Raw genomic sequence first — 15,706 nt, 5'->3', positions numbered from 1 at the left:
GGCAGAGGATTGCGGTTGGGGATAGGAGAAAAACTAAATTTTGGAGACACTTGTTAAAAAAAGACAAATTGACTGAAAGATTTCCAAGATTGTTCCAGATTGCTGCAAACAAAGAATGTATAATTAGTGATTGTGAAACTCGGGAGGAGATTAATTGGTAAGTATACAATGGAAAAGAGCCCTCCGGAATTGGGAGGACGACATATATAAGGAATTGTTGTCAGTGTTAGCAAAGGTGGGACTGTCGCATAGTGATATGAATGTGGTGACTTGGACTCCTGAAAAATCTGGTGGATACAGTATACTCGTGAAATTTGTATTGCATGTATTTTATGAAGATCAAATCAAGCTTGAAGATGTAGATAGGCTTGAATTCATGAAGCTTCTATGGAGTAACATAGTGTCACCGAGAGTGGAGGTTTTGATATGAATGGTGATGCTAAGGAAGCTAAACACCCGTGACAAGTTGAATAGATGTGAGATTATACCAAGGTTTAAATTCCCTATAAGAAAAAAGGCTTATGGCCATGCTTTTTTCTGCTACGCTTTAAAAGCGTGGCTAAAAATAGTTAATGATCACGCTTTTATGTGAGTGATGATTGATTAAAAATTTGGCCATTTTTTTGCTACTACAATTAAAAAGCGTGGCAAAAGAAGTCTATAGTTACGCTTTTATGAGAGTGGTAATTGATTCAAAATTTGACCACGCTTAAAAAGCATAACTATAAACAGAAACAAGTACACTTTAAAAGCGTGATGACAACATTTTGTTATGGTAATGCCGTTTCCTACAACTCTTTTGGCACGTTTCAAAAATATTTCGAACATAATATAATTACTTAATTACATTGCACACCATCTTTCAAAATCTCTTTCTCCTTAGAATCCTGAAACTCTTCGAAGAACATCGTCGGGACTCCCTGTTCCGGAACACTAACCTTACCCCTCTTTAATTAACAAACCCTAACCTAAAATCCACCACACGGGGCCCCCTTTCCCCTCACAACAGCGCCGCATCCCCACTCCCCCTTTTCCCCTCTCCAGCGCACACAACACAATACACACACGCACCACCTCACCCACGCGGAAGAGGAGAGCTCGAGGAAGGAGACGCCGCCTTGTTGCCAGCTCTGTCGCGCCCAGCCCGCCGCCGCTGTCGAGTCAAACCCGAGAGAGAGAGAGAGAGAGAGTGCGACGATGAGAGAGGAGGAGCCGTCACCAAACGCGTCGCCGCCGCTGGAGGAGCTTCGCGCTTCGCCGTCGCCGAGGAGGGGAAAGAGGAGCTGCTCCTGTCGCGTCAGTCACTGTCGTGCTTCCTGGTTGCTGATGAGGGAGCCGCGAGAACTGTTGCCGTCGCGGAGGAGGGGGACACGCGAGAGGGAGCCGTCACGGTGGTCGCCATCGTCGCTGTTGAGTACATGTTCATGCTTTTTCAGTAAATCTTCGATCATCATTTAATCATTTATTTTGAATATTACAATAAATCTGTGCTTTTAATTGTTATTACTCTTCTCCAATTGAAAGGAACCGATGGAAGGAGAGAACCGCAGTACCCCCAAGTTCCTGAAAACAAGGTTACTCGCAAGGTTTGGCTTCTCATCTGAACAAAATTCATTTGTGCTTCTTTGTTTATGTTGTTTATTCTCGGATTCATTTGTTTATTATTTTCAAGTTTAACTCTGTTCATTCAGCTTTTCGTTTTTCGCTGTTTGAATCCACTTGCTTTTTCTGGATTGAGATATATAAATTAACTCCTTTATTGATGTTGCTTGTTGTAGAGTTTTTTTCTGCTGCAGCAGATTCCATTCATTCAGTCTTATGCTGGAGATGTCAATCAAGTTATCCACATTTTTGGTCAGTGTTTTCGTTGGGTTATGCAACTTATTTGTCTCGTTTTGTTGTTATTGGATTTAATACTTTGTATGGTTTGTTGTGGATCTTCCAAATAATATTTTGTTTAGATTAAAGCTTAGTTGTGCAATATTTCTCACTTAATTTTGCTCTTTTTCGTTGAATCGCCTAATCCTCTTACTGTGTTCTTAAGTGTCCTAATCTGACTGTTATTTACTAAAAGAGTACCAGATTCAATTTTTGGGAATATACCTTTTTGTTACCTAGCTATCGGTTGCTGCATGTGAAACTAATCTGTGGTTGCAATATCTTTTGGGTTTTATTATTCTGTCACTGAAAAATCAGGATTTCAAAGAACTTGTTTATTGTGAATGAATGAAATAATAAAATGGTGCAATAACAATGAGAAGTCCTTTGTTTATCTATAGAAATGGTTGGGACTTGGGAGGGAGTGAAAAAATTATGTATAAAAAAATTATATATAAAAATTATTTAATAAAAAATTAAAAATTAATCTTAAATTTAAATAAAATTATAAATATATTATATATTTTAGTATTTAAAAAAATGTATCACTTAATATATATGTTTAGCAAATTTAAATACTATAGTACAAGAATGAATGTACTGTAAATATAAATATAATATTTTAATAATTAAAAATAACATTATCTTTTCATAATTTATGATATCATGTATTAAATAATATATAAGTGACAGCAATAATATCTATAATTAATAAAAATAATATTTAAAAATATAAATTGTTAAAAAAAATAATATATAAGTGACAGCAATAATATCTATAATTAATAAATATAGTTAGATCAAAAATAGAAAAAAAATATTAAAAATATTGTAAGAACATGATACATTATAGTGTTTTAGACATTCATTACCTAATATATAATGAGCAAATTATTTGCAAACTAAAATAAAGAACTGTGGCCATCAATCAAATTTTTTAAATAATTATGCCAAACATTAACAAAGATAGAAGAGAAAGAGGGGGAGAAGAAATAAAAAAAACGCAGCAAAAGCAATAGCAATAAAATAACGACGATAAAAAAAAATTAGTGAAGAAGTACTTAATTCACGTGTTTATTGTGTGAGTAATTTTTAATGAATTTAGACTAATTTAATTAAATTTAGTTGATAAAAACGTTTAAATAGGTAATGAAATACTTTGTTTTACATGTAAGCCAACACTAACTAATTTTCTATTTTTTACTAAAAATATCAATCCTCCCATAATTATTTTTTTAAATATAAAAAGTTTCGATTTTTTTATGTGCTAAATTTCTGTTGGTTAATTTTTCAAACTTTTTAACTTTTGGCTTAACAAATAACAAGAGACTATCATTTAATGGTGGTAAATATCTCTCATTTTGATGAATTGGGTATAACAGGGGTAATTTTATTTTTATTTTTTTTTATTCTAGGGGTAAGTTTATTAGTTATTACTACAACAATAATGCATAGAAAGTATATTAATCATAGAATTTACTTAAAGAAATAAAATAAAAGTTATACTAGAGAACGAATATTGCCGGTCGCCCTTTCATATATTAACAAATAATAATATCTATTCTACTTTCATTGATTGGATTTTTTTCAATAATAAAATAAAAAAAATTATATTTCCTCAAACATCATTTTTGGATTTTAATTCTCAAAATAAGATTTTTTTTGGCATTTAAACAAGTTCGTCAGATCCTGGCGAACTCTATAAAATTTGGCAAGTTCGCCTGATTCCAGCGAAACTCTAAATTTTATAGAGTTTGTCTAATCCCAGCGAACTTCCTTTTAAGTTTGTTGAATTTCGCGTTTTTAATTCATTATCATTATCTCCAAATAATATATAGATTTACAAAGATCTTTGAAGAAGCCATGCTATTGTTAAATATGGTTTTTTTTTTAATTTATAATTAAAAAAATCCTTGAAGAAGCCATGCTCGTTGTCTGTGTATTTTTGTGTATTCTTATATACTGTTTGTAGATCTATATACTATTTGAAAATGATGATAATGAATTAAAAACGCAAAATTAAAAAAAATTTAAAGGGAGTTCGTCAGGCGTTAGGCAAAGAGGATTAGGTAAACTTGTCAATTTTTATAGAGTTCATTGGGTCCGACAAACTTATTTAAATACAAAAAAAATTGTATTTTGAGAATTAAAGTCCAAAAATCATGTTCGAAGAAATATGAATTTTTTTTATTTTATTATTGAAAAAAATCTTTCATTGATTTTTACAGGAATCTTTTTAAGTAATTATGTAAAAATATTTTTAACAGAGAATAAAGGTGTCAAAATTGGAAGACCAATATCCACTTCTTAAAAATTATATAATTAAACATAAAAATTTATCCAACAAACTTTGACCATGGATCGAAATTCATATTGGATCTACCATGCATTAATGAGTTAAAATTAGTGCAGCTGTCGTACAACGTCACCACTTAAGAAAGAACTGAGGCCACATATACAATAACAAACTGAACAGTACAAGTATAAAAAAGAGATAAGAACAGAACGAATAAAGTTGAAGGAATGATGGAATATGGTCAGCTTACGCGTAAAACACTTAACTACTAGATGGAACACAGTGCGCTATGTTTACTAATTTTGGAAGCACGTAACAAAATATCATCTAATAAAAGGAAATATAATCTTGTAAGGAGATATATAATCGAAGCTACAGAAAGAAAAGGAAAGAAAAGAAAAAGAAAAGTTAATATGTCAAGATCGTTGTTAGCAGAGAAGATCGGAGCAGCAGGGCGGGTGGTGGCGGTGGCGATTGAGAACAACAAAACAAGCCAGGATGCAGCAAAATGGACAGTTGATAATCTTCTTCCAAAAGACCAAGTTCTCGTACTTATCCATGTTAGACAACAAGCATCTTCCATTCGCTCACCATGTAATAATAATATATATGCTATTATGTGTCTGCGTTATTGTTTGGATAATTGATGTCATGTGATATCTTTGTTATTACTTCATTCACAGCTTGCATTGTCAATTTCTTTATAGCAAGCATGCATGCACACGTTAATGATTTCTATGAGTGCATGCAGACGGAAACCTTTTACCCGTTAATGGCGACGATGATCTGGGAAGAGCATACAGGCAACAAATGGAGAATGAAACCAAAGAGCTTTTCGGCTCATTTCGTGTCTTCTGCAATAGAAAAAATGTTAGTTCCATCGATGTTTATTGTTCTTTTTTCCATTTTTCAAGAATAATCTGTATGCTCGTTTCATTTTCTTTTTCGCTGATTATTAATTTTGTCTTGTATTATTGGCTACAGATACAATGCAAAGAAATCTTGCTGGAAGACACGGATATACCTAAGGCGATAATAAATAGCATTACATCATATTCCATTGAACTTTTAGTACTTGGATCATCAAAGAGCAGCTTTCTCAAGTATACATTTGATTATTCTTCGTTCCCCAGCTCACTAACCCAAACATTTACTTAACAGATAACAGGAATACTAATACTTAATCCAACTATAAAATAACTCGATATATTATTGAAAGTTTAATTTTGGATGCATTGTAAATTTAAAGTAATTTTATAAGTGATGGTCATTTAAAAAATAACAACTTTTTAAGTTAATAACGTGAATAGTCATTTAAAAAGATAAATATAATTGGAGAATTGTATAAAATAAAATAAAACTCTATTATTAATAGCAAAAAGGTAGATAGCATGAGGTATGTTTTGATGGTTGAATTTGCTGCATATATATGACAGAAAAATTAGGGGTGCGGAGGTTCCAAACCAAGTATCGAAAGGGGCACCACCATTCTGCACTGTGTACGTTATTAACAAAGGAAAAATCTCAACTGTGAGATATGCAACTGCTCAATTAACTGTTAGACCCCGTAACAGCATATTGCCGCTGCACTCTACTCAGTCTCCGTCTCCGTCTGAGTCTTACTCTGAGTCTCAGTTCTTCAGTGCTGAAAGATTCGATTCGCGGCTGACACGCAACCACCCTCCACGGCCACTGGAGAAACCTGGATACCATGGACGGCAGTCCTTGGAGGACTTCTCAAGCCCAATCAAGTAAGTAACTATCAAGATTCAAGACTTATTAAGACTTATTAATAAGAGAGGAATAGTGGTCTAACTTAGTTAACTTGTTCAGCAAACTTGGTAGACCAGAGCCCAAACCATATGAACCGTCGATGACTCAATGCGATATCTCATTCGTGAATGGAAAGCCAGGGGTTGATAAGTTGTTCTCTTCATTGTATGACGAAAGTGTGGACGATGGAGCTCCCCCTCGTCTTTCTTTGGGATCCGACTTTGGAGTTAACCTTCTCGACTGCGCTTTCACTTCACAAGAGACAGCTAATTTTAGCGACGGATACTCTTTTAATTCACAGGACAGTGGAGCATCATCAAGCCTAGCTATTTTGGTCATATTCTTGAATTCTTGAACCTTGAACCTTGCACCTTGAACCTTATGTGTTTTAACATTCTGATTTCGAATTACAGGATGAAGTGGAAACTGAAATGAGAAGACTTAAGCTAGAACTTGAGCAGTCAATGGATGTGTATAGCACAGCATGCAGGGAGGCTTTGGTAGCAAAGCAAAAGGTACCTTATTAGTTAAAAAAATGCAATCTACAAAAGTACATATAGAACTAACTAACTAACTAACTAGTTGATTGACACATTCGCCAACAGGCATTGGAGCTTCGTAATTTGAAAATGCGAGAATGGAAGAAGTTTCACGGGGAGCAAACTGCTGAAAAAGCAGAGTTGGAATTAGCTACTAAGGAGAAAGAAAAGTGTAGAGCAGCCTCGAATGCAGCGGAAGTATCTAGAAAAATAGCAGAGTTGGAAGCTAAGAAAAAAATGAATTGTGGGATGAGAATGAGAGCAGAAGCGGAGCTAAAGCAGTCGGGAGAGGGTTTGTTATACGGGGGTTCTGGGAGGTATAGAAGATACACGGTTGAGGAAATTGAAGCAGCGACAAAAGGCTTCTCCAACGCTCTCAAGGTGGGTGAAGGAGGTTATGGGCCAGTGTATAAGTGTGAACTAGATCACACACTAGTTGCAATCAAAGTACTTAAGACAAATGCATCTCAAGGATGGTCACAGTTTCACCAAGAGATTGAGGTGCTAAGCTGCATAAGGCATCCACACATGGTTCTCCTGCTGGGAGCGTGTCCGGAGATTGGATGCCTAGTGTACGAGTACATGGCTAATGGAAGCTTAGACGATTGCCTGTTCCACAGAGGCAATGCACCAGTGCTCCCATGGCAGTTAAGATTCCGAATTGCTGCAGAGATTGCAACTGCCCTTCTTTTCCTCCACCAGACAAAGCCGGAGCCACTGGTGCACCGTGACTTGAAACCTGGAAACATTTTGCTTGATCGCAACCTGGTGAGCAAGATTGGTGACGTCGGGTTAGCGAGGCTTGTCCCTCCTTCGGTTTCAGACGTTGTCACACAATATAGACTCACATCAACTGCAGGAACTTTCTGCTACATTGATCCTGAGTACCAGCAAACAGGGATGCTTGGAGTCAAGTCTGATATTTACTCACTGGGAGTCATGCTTCTTCAGATCATAACTGCAAGGTCACCAATGGGTTTGACTCATCAGGTTGCGAAAGCCATTCAGAGAGGCACTTTTGCTGAAATGCTTGACCCTGCTGTTGAGGACTGGCCAATTCAACATGCCTTGCATTTTGCAAAGATTGGCCTCAGATGTGCAGAGATGAAAAGAAAAGATAGACCTGATCTTGCAAAAGTTGTATTGCCTGAGTTAAACAAGCTCAGACAGTTTGCTGAAGAAAACACGCCTATGATGATGTTTGGTGTTGGCGCAGGATTCGCTTCTCGCTCTACAACAACTTCCTTATTTCAAGTCAGTCTCTCATATTCATCATAGTTTTTTTCCGTTAATAATAAGACATTATTACACTCATCTCATCTCATCACGTTACATATATCTCTTGTAGGACACCAGTGAAACTCAATCGTTCTCTGAAATCTCTGAAAGTAGCCTCTCAAGCACGCCCTCAATCGAGAAAATTGAAAGTTCCGGGCTTGAGGCGGAAGTTACACTTGGCATGCGCTTTTAAAGCTGGTCTAGTTGATAATCTGAACCATTTGAACAAGGTAATGCTATGATGAAGAATGCCTTTTAAGGAAGAGTGAAGATTATTGTTTTTTCAAAAAATAAAGATATCATGTAAAATGCACACTTCCCTTAAAAGATTAGTTACAATATTCATTCTTCAATCAACTTTATTCTTTACCAAAGAAATTTCCCGTTAACAATAGAGATGTAGAAGTGTATAAAAGCTTGTAGAAATTAGAAGCTATTATGTTAGTTATGCTGACTCTGGCATATTTCTGTTATTGACAGCAACTATATATAGACTCATGTAACTAACTCTTTGATGATGATGATCAATAACAGATTCTCCCACTTAACCAACTCAGACATAAGTCTGTACCTTTCACTAGTTAAACGTTAACAACAACAGACCCAGTTCTAACTCAAGTTCTAGTTTATTTTGCCTCTTAGAATAGCACTCAAAAACGTACAAACGAAGAACGTTAGTTTTCAATGTGAATATACCAATTTCATTAGGAACTGTAATAGAACTAGTACGAGACAAAGAAAGAATATATATTTAAAAATTGTCTATTAAATATAATAAAAATAAAGGAGAATAGTGGTACCTGATAAATTACAGAGTGTAACAATTCTCATTTGATGTGTCTGGGTAAAAAATTGTCTGTCCCATTATCTAAAAAGTACATGTAAAATCATTTTCAAATGACAAACAATAATAGCACGAAATATCTTGAACTATTTCGATAAAATCAATAACAATAGGAAGTAGAAATGCATAAACTGATCTTCCAACATTCCCATGTCTACTGATATTTATGCAAAAAATTACACTTTTTATAATATAATATAATATTAAATTTAAATATATATTACGTGAGAACTTTATCTGAGATTGAACAAAATTGTTAATAGTAATGCAATAAGAATTTAAGAGCTTACTTGTTTGATGAAATTTAAATAGTATGAATTGCAGTTAAGAAAAAAGTGATTACACATGTAATAATTTAGAAGATAATACAATCAACGGAATTTATAAGACTCGACAGTAGCGGGTGGAAAGCACAAAAAAAAGTGTAGACTGATTCATGCAACAAACCCTCCTAACTTTGAAGTTTACAATAGGATAGGACTACAGCGGAGTTCTTAATACAAGAATTACAAACAAGGTTGGGGACAAAGATTCTCTAAGGCTAAAAGGACAACTATGATTTTGAATTATTACGAGGTACTCCGATTCCTTGCACTAATAAAAATTTGGGATATAATAAAACACGAAAAGATGAATTTTACAATAAAGTAATGTGAACAAAAGGAACTACGCCAGACTGATTATCAAAATTTCACCGAAACGTCCACAAGAACGAAGGACTAGCACTGCATAGGCTTTCAAAAACGTATTCTTAAAAGGGGTGGCATCAGGGAGTTATATCCATCATACAGTTGCTCCAACAAATTCTTTTGCCTTGTTAATAGCAGGTACCATCTTCTGAGGTGGCTGCATTAGTAGAAGACCTCAAATTAGTTAGAAATCAAATTATTAAGGATCACGGGTATGGTATTGAAGGCAAGTTCAAGAGTATTTCTTCAACCCAATGGTAGGGGCATAAATAATTAAATATTGTCAGGGTACATTAGATTCATACCATGGTCAACTCCTCTTCATGCTTTGGAATGAAAGCAGTGTCAACCTTGCCATTTCTGAAATCCTGCAACATAACAAAGATAGTATTTAACTTGAGTTCTTGAGATCACCGGTAAATATGGTTAAAGGTTATTTGTTAACAGAAGTGCATAAAAGGTGCCCCACCTCTATGTCAAGGATGAGTTTATGATATTCAATTGTTGTAGGCACACCTGTAACCGAAAAAATAGTTATATAGTTAGATCACTGGAAGCGAAGGATTTAAGCAAACTCCCCCCTCTCTCTCTTTTCCTCTTCCAGGTTTTCTATTTTTGTTTCTTATAGAATAATCAGTAAAAAGATCAGATTATTTTACCTGTGATGATGGTGTCATCAAGTGCCCTTTTCATGCGTTCAATTGCTTTTTCTCTTGTTGGAGCCCACACAATCAACTACAAAATGATCACAAAATCAAGACTACATTAGGGTTTCAAATGAAACAAGCCGTAGATATGTAGTTGGGTTTATCCAAATCCTAATCACCACAGCACACGACAGGAACAATAATAACTTTATGTTCGAAGGGTTAGGGCTGGGCAACTTATTTAAAAAAAGACTATCAACTATTCAACTGCAAACTATACTAAACCATCTCCTTCCCACTTGAATATTAATTAAGTATTAACTACATCAAAATTCAAACCAGTCATTACTTAAACCTAAAGGGGAGCATCTAGGAGACAAACAACTTTAAAAAGAATTGAAATATAAATATAAAAGGAAAAGATTATGATCAATAAATGTATAATATCAATATAGATATTATTGAACAACTCAGATAATTCTATATGGACAGATTACGTGCAGTCCAGGTTCATATGGACCATGAAGACAAAAACTATGTAGTAAATAACTCAAATGAGTATGATAAAGAAACAACAGAAGAGAGATATGTTCCAATAATAATAATAATGATAATGCAGCGCAAAAGAGATCACACCTTTCCAAGAAGGGAGTCATAGCTTGGAGGAACTACATAATCAGGATAAACATGACTATCCATTCTGACAAATGGGCCTCCTGATGGTAAGTATGCTGTAATTCTACCTGATGGGGAAGCTGGTATTAGAATGTAAATGCATCTTCTGATACATGATGGTAAATCAAGATACCTGGCCCTGGTCTAAATCCCTTAAAAGCATCTTCTGCATTGATACGGCATTCAATAGAATGTCCTCTCAGAATAATATCCTCCTGTAGGAAAAGCTTGAATTTAAGATTTAAGAGCCTAATTCTAATAAACCAAAAGGTAAGATATCTCCTTCAGTACCTGTTTGTAACGAAGCTTCGCTCCCATAGCCACACGAATTTGCTCTTCAATCAAATCAACAGAAGATATCATTTCTGTCACCGGATGTTCAACCTGATCCCAACCAACCCACAATCAAGAAAAAAGAGACGAGAGCTAATCAAAAGTATTCAGCAGAACTCCTCATATAATAAGAGCATACTATATTAGAAATTAATTTCATATTAGAGAAGTAGATTAGAAATCAGTTTCAACCTGGATACGAGTATTCATCTCCATGAAGTAAAAGGAGCCCCTTTCATCCAAGAGGAATTCAACTGTTCCAACACCTATGTAACCGATAGATGCAGCTGCTGCAACTGCTGCATCTCCCATTGCCTTCCGCAGCTCTGGGGTCAAAGCAGGAGATGGTGCTTCTTCCAACAGTTTCTGATTACGCCTCTGTAAGAGAAGTCATATTCAACCGATTTAATTACTTCAGGTAGAATGATTTGAAACGGGATTACAGGGGGAAGCTATGTAATCAAAATTTTTTCAATCTTTTAGTCTTGCAAAGAACTTGTCAAATAGAATTTACCGTGCCAAGTGATATAAGTTTCAGGATTTTTGTATTTATCAAATACGTATCTCTGCTATTTTTTATCCAGAAACACCAGTGGGTAAAATAGGATAAGAAACTCTAAAATAACTAATGGGATTGACAATTACTTGAATCACAGCACATAACATTATTCAAAGTTCAGTAAACTACACTCTTGTGAGTGGTAAACAAGAGAATGTTACTCTAGGCAGAAACACACATTTCATATGTATGATAATAGTTTATAGTTTATTATATAATTTTAAGGCCTTGGATTCACCTAGGTCAGGAATAACAACAGGTTTACTGAATACATTTTGTATTTTAAAATGTTAATATATTCCGACCTCTGATGAGTGTCATTAGAAACGAAAGAAAAAAAATCATTTGACAATCTACACATAGATAAAGGAAGAAACAGAAAGAAATAAGAGAAGTTAGGTCATAAGACCTGGATGCTGCAATCACGTTCTCCAAAGTGAACAACATTACCATATTTATCTGCAAGAACCTGTAAAGCGATGAAGCATATGGATAGATGAATTAGTCAGGAACAAGATGAGTAAACTCTAAAGTGGATTCAGAAATTGAAAATTTGGAAAAATATGTAAAAAATATTTCTTTTTATAAATGCAAACTAGTGTTCTAAGCTGCAAAGTAATTCAATTGCATTTAATAATCCCAGTTCCTACTTGAATGCCTGCCCAGTCCACATTCTTCATAAATAAAATCCCTTTCTCCTAATCCCAAGGATTAAATCAAACTGTAGACTCCAACAGGAAAAAGAGATAACATTACCTGGAACTCAATGTGCCTAGGATTTTGAATGTACTTCTCCAAATAAACTCCATCATTACCAAAGGCGGCAGCAGCCTCACTCTTAGCTTGCTGTAAAAAAGAAATGAATTTGATGCCAAATCATCAAAAAAGCATATAACTAAGATACTAAATCTAGAATTCTTGACAAGAAAAATAACATCATCTCCATAACTCCATTCCATCACAATACACTATTCGTCCCGCCCTAAAACCTACCTACTCTGCTTTCATGGCATAATAATTATTGGATAAGCTCCAGGAGATCTTGTTCTACTCATTGGCCCCAATCAACTCATAATTCATTATTTTGTTAGAAAATAATACACTAAAGGGTTTACCTAATATGTGCCCTAAGGACACATGATAAGCTTACCATTAGTGGAAGGTTTTAAATTTTTTCATTTAATAAATGCAAAACAAATGCATTGGAAACTTAAATTTTTTATATTTCTAATAAAAACTTTCTCAATTTGTAATCTTAACATGTTCCCTTAGGGCACAAGATAGATAAATCCTATACTAAAAAGGAAATAATATGCCAGGTGCACCCATTTCTTATCTCCTTCAGCTTCTTTTTTTTATCTGCCAATTTCTTATCTCGTTCAGCTTCTTTTCTCGTCCGAAATTCTGCACATAGGATTTATATTATGCCTTCTGTATTGAAGTTATATTTAAGTTGCAGGTTACGCCATCTAGCTTTTGCCTATAGATATCATGAAAGAAGAAAGATAGAAACTAAACCATGTCAATTTGAAGAGTACGGACAACATAACAGGAACTTGCATTCTGGTGGAAATACCTGTAACAACTTCACAAACTCTCCAGGTTCTTTAGCAAGTCGCATACCACGTCCACCGCCACCTGCTGTTGCCTAAAGAACACAATAAATGTCAGCAAAAGTGACAGAAATTGAGAAAGGAAAAAAAATGGCAAAACATACTATCACAGTTCACAAAATACATCCAGTTGTTAAACTAATCTGCAGAAGAAATTTTGGCTTTCTTTTTTTCAATTCTTTAGTTATCATCACCTCACGTCCTTAAAATTCAAATTCAAATTATGTTAAGGATAGAGAAGTGAACAAGAAAAATAACCTATAAGGAATAATTTATGCCAACCACAACAGCTAGAATTTACTTCAAACAGGCACAAGACTACATATTACAGAACCAATACCTTGATCATAACAGGGAAACCAATCTCATTTGCTAGCCTGATAGCTTCTTCAGTGCTCTGTAACGATTTTTCTTTTCATTAGACTGATTCATATAACGTGAATTGACCTCCAGCTTCTGTATAAAGGTAATTGAAGCTATTTACACAGCTGAATGGAATACAATACCTGTAAAAGCCCATCACTTCCTGGAACAGTAGGAACCCCTGCATTCTTCATTGTGTCTCTGGCAGTTGATTTGTCACCCATAACCCGAATACTGTCAGGCTGAAATTTGAAGAGTTAATGCAAAAATTACAAACTCAATAAGAAATGTAAAGCTTCAAATCATGCCAGGCAATAATAGACAATGAGCAAAGGGGGAATTCCTCAAACTGTACAGAATACTCACATTAGGTCCAATAAAATTGATTCCATGTTCTCTACACATTTCAACAAACACTGCATTCTCAGCAAGAAAACCATATCCGGGATGCAACATTGTGCATCTACGGCTAATAGCAGCAGACAGTACATTTGGGATCAATAAGTACCTGCTCAGGAAAGAAAAAAAAAAAAAAATAACAAATCAAATTAAACAAACATATGTAAACAAGAGGCATACTTAATAATCACAAAAGGGAAAAGGCATTGGATTTATGATTGCATATGAAAATGTGAGTATGTGATTGTGTGAAACTTACGATTGGCTGCTTGGCGCTTCGCCAATGCAAACGGATTCATCAGCCAATTTGACATGAAGTGCATCCTTGTCTATGGTTGAGTACACAGCCACACAGGGTATTCCCAATTCATGAGCAGTGCGAATAACACGAACTGCGATTTCGCCTCTGTTAGCTACCAGGATCTTGTCACCCTGGCAGGTAGCATGGAGTGCCCCAGAACGTGTTTTATGTTTGTGATTGAGTTGACAAGTTCTGGACATTGTTTGGCTGGGAAAATTCACCTTAGTTGCACCTAAGAAACTGCATTGTGAATTCTTGATTCCTCTACTTGTTCCCGCATACAAGCCCTTTCATTTTCGTTTTCAAGATCAGATTCAGATTTAGAAGGACGCAAAACATGAAATTAAATCTAAGTAATCAAACAATGACAAATTTATTTCAAGTAATTGGAATTTAGAAGCATGGAGAAGTGGGTGCTTACTGGGATGGGAACAGAAGGCGAGCTAAGAGAGTTGCAGGCTGCCATTGTGGCCTCCATTTCCTGTAACCAACACAGAAACAAAGGCGAATGGATAAGCAAATGGTCGTCGATATTATATATTGTGATTATGGTTAATGCATTTACCTGTGAGAATGAGTATGTTAATGAAAATGCGAATATAAGGGTAGGGACAAAGGGTGGCTTTTTATGAGAAGAAGAACGGCGATGGAAACGATGTGGAGGAGGAGGGTGGCAGATAGAAAGCTCCGCCTAAATCTAATGCGTACAGTCGGAGAGATGGCTTAGTTGGTTTGGTTGGATGTTAGATGGCGAGAATCTGGAGTGAGTGAGGGTGCACCCTGCACCTGCACTTGCACTTGCACAACTGGGCCCATCACAGTTGGGCCAAACCTCCAATCTTAGAACTGGTTGCTAAAATGACAGGATCATTCCAATCGAGTAATATACTAATGTCACAAACATCGTTATTTCTTTTTGGTTTCATCTTAGACCACCACTATTTGCTGGTCCGGTCGGATAGAATTTGAAAAAGAATGAGAACTAAATCTATTAAATTTTAATCAAGTTAGATATGAGATTTTTGTTAGTAGACGGAACTAATTCAAATCGATTAATTCTGAATTGGATTGATTCGAATAATCGGGTACACAATTGAAAACATATAGAAAAATTGAAAAAAAAAATATTATGTAAATAATATGTAATAGTAAAAAAAATAAAGAGCATTAAATTATTAAAATTATAATAAATAAAGCATAAAATAAAGATAGAGATACTTATGTAAATCATTGGTGGGAATTTTAGATAAGTGTATGGAGTTGCTTTGTCCCTGTTGAATCTCTGCTTTCCTACTGCCTTCCTTCAATCATTCATATTCCTTTGCATGGCAAGCTGTATGTAGGGCATCACCGTTGTTAATGACTACTTCTCATCCTCTCAGTGAAAATGGTTCAAATGCTCTTGTCACAGTATGGCTAATCATCTGTCGGTTCTCGATCATGTCGGAATAGAATCCATTGATTCTTTTGCGTCTGTCACTACGCCCAACAATCGCGAGTTTGAAGCTCGTCACAGTCA

At 35.3% G+C, this 15,706-nt stretch overlaps 2 protein-coding genes across 4 annotated transcripts; one reads left to right on the top strand and one right to left on the bottom strand.

Moving 5' to 3' along the window:
• Positions 1 to 824: 824 nt before the first annotated feature.
• LOC107479882 (U-box domain-containing protein 35) lies at positions 825 to 8,415 on the top strand. 3 transcript variants are annotated; one of them, XM_052259505.1, is made up of 10 exons: positions 825 to 1,414; positions 1,525 to 1,586; positions 1,779 to 1,854; positions 4,926 to 5,044; positions 5,159 to 5,277; positions 5,611 to 5,925; positions 6,008 to 6,281; positions 6,361 to 6,462; positions 6,553 to 7,740; positions 7,835 to 8,415. In XM_052259505.1, the coding sequence occupies exons 1-10, from the start codon at positions 1,198 to 1,200 to the stop codon at positions 7,955 to 7,957; spliced, it is 2,595 nt and encodes an 864-aa protein (XP_052115465.1). In that variant the 5' UTR covers positions 825 to 1,197; the 3' UTR covers positions 7,958 to 8,415. The 3 variants fall into 3 exon arrangements, with proteins under 3 accessions (XP_052115465.1, XP_015955468.1, XP_052115466.1); XM_016099982.3 differs by having other exon boundaries at positions 825 to 1,435; positions 7,835 to 8,414; XM_052259506.1 differs by lacking the exons at positions 825 to 1,414; positions 1,525 to 1,586; positions 1,779 to 1,854 and adding an exon at positions 4,568 to 4,768.
• A 511-nt stretch (positions 8,416 to 8,926) lies between these two features.
• Positions 8,927 to 15,017, bottom strand: LOC107479884 (biotin carboxylase 2, chloroplastic). The gene is made up of 17 exons (XM_016099983.3): positions 14,753 to 15,017; positions 14,609 to 14,668; positions 14,146 to 14,474; positions 13,854 to 13,995; positions 13,631 to 13,729; positions 13,465 to 13,521; positions 13,088 to 13,159; positions 12,268 to 12,357; positions 11,921 to 11,980; positions 11,145 to 11,330; positions 10,911 to 11,003; positions 10,753 to 10,834; positions 10,581 to 10,687; positions 9,957 to 10,032; positions 9,767 to 9,813; positions 9,603 to 9,665; positions 8,927 to 9,454 (listed from the first exon to the last, which is right to left on the bottom strand). The coding sequence occupies exons 2-17, from the start codon at positions 14,663 to 14,665 to the stop codon at positions 9,392 to 9,394; spliced, it is 1,623 nt and encodes a 540-aa protein (XP_015955469.1). The 5' UTR covers positions 14,666 to 14,668; positions 14,753 to 15,017; the 3' UTR covers positions 8,927 to 9,391.
• Positions 15,018 to 15,706: the final 689 nt, after the last annotated feature.

The sequence above is a fragment of the Arachis duranensis genome, chromosome 3, assembly GCF_000817695.3.
Source record: "Arachis duranensis cultivar V14167 chromosome 3, aradu.V14167.gnm2.J7QH, whole genome shotgun sequence".
Taxonomy (NCBI): domain Eukaryota; kingdom Viridiplantae; phylum Streptophyta; class Magnoliopsida; order Fabales; family Fabaceae; genus Arachis; species Arachis duranensis.
The sequence above is the reverse complement of the archived record's forward strand: the minus strand, read 5'-3'. Positions and strand labels throughout refer to the sequence as shown.

Excerpts from the sequence above, each read along its gene's own strand:
- LOC107479882 (XM_016099982.3), top strand. The coding sequence starts at position 1,198 with ATGAGAGAGGAGGAGCCGTCACCAAACGCGTCGCCGCCGCTGGAGGAG. Across the intron at positions 6,282-6,360 it reads CATCAAGCCTAGCTATTTTG|GATGAAGTGGAAACTGAAAT; the intron begins GTCATATTCTTG and ends TTCGAATTACAG. Across the intron at positions 7,741-7,834 it reads CAACAACTTCCTTATTTCAA|GACACCAGTGAAACTCAATC; the intron begins GTCAGTCTCTCA and ends TATCTCTTGTAG.
- LOC107479884 (XM_016099983.3), bottom strand. The coding sequence starts at position 14,665 with ATGGAGGCCACAATGGCAGCCTGCAACTCTCTTAGCTCGCCTTCTGTT. Across the intron at positions 13,160-13,464 it reads GTTTCCCTGTTATGATCAAG|GCAACAGCAGGTGGCGGTGG; the intron begins GTATTGGTTCTG and ends TGTGTTCTTTAG. Across the intron at positions 10,688-10,752 it reads GGGATTTAGACCAGGGCCAG|GTAGAATTACAGCATACTTA; the intron begins GTATCTTGATTT and ends CTTCCCCATCAG.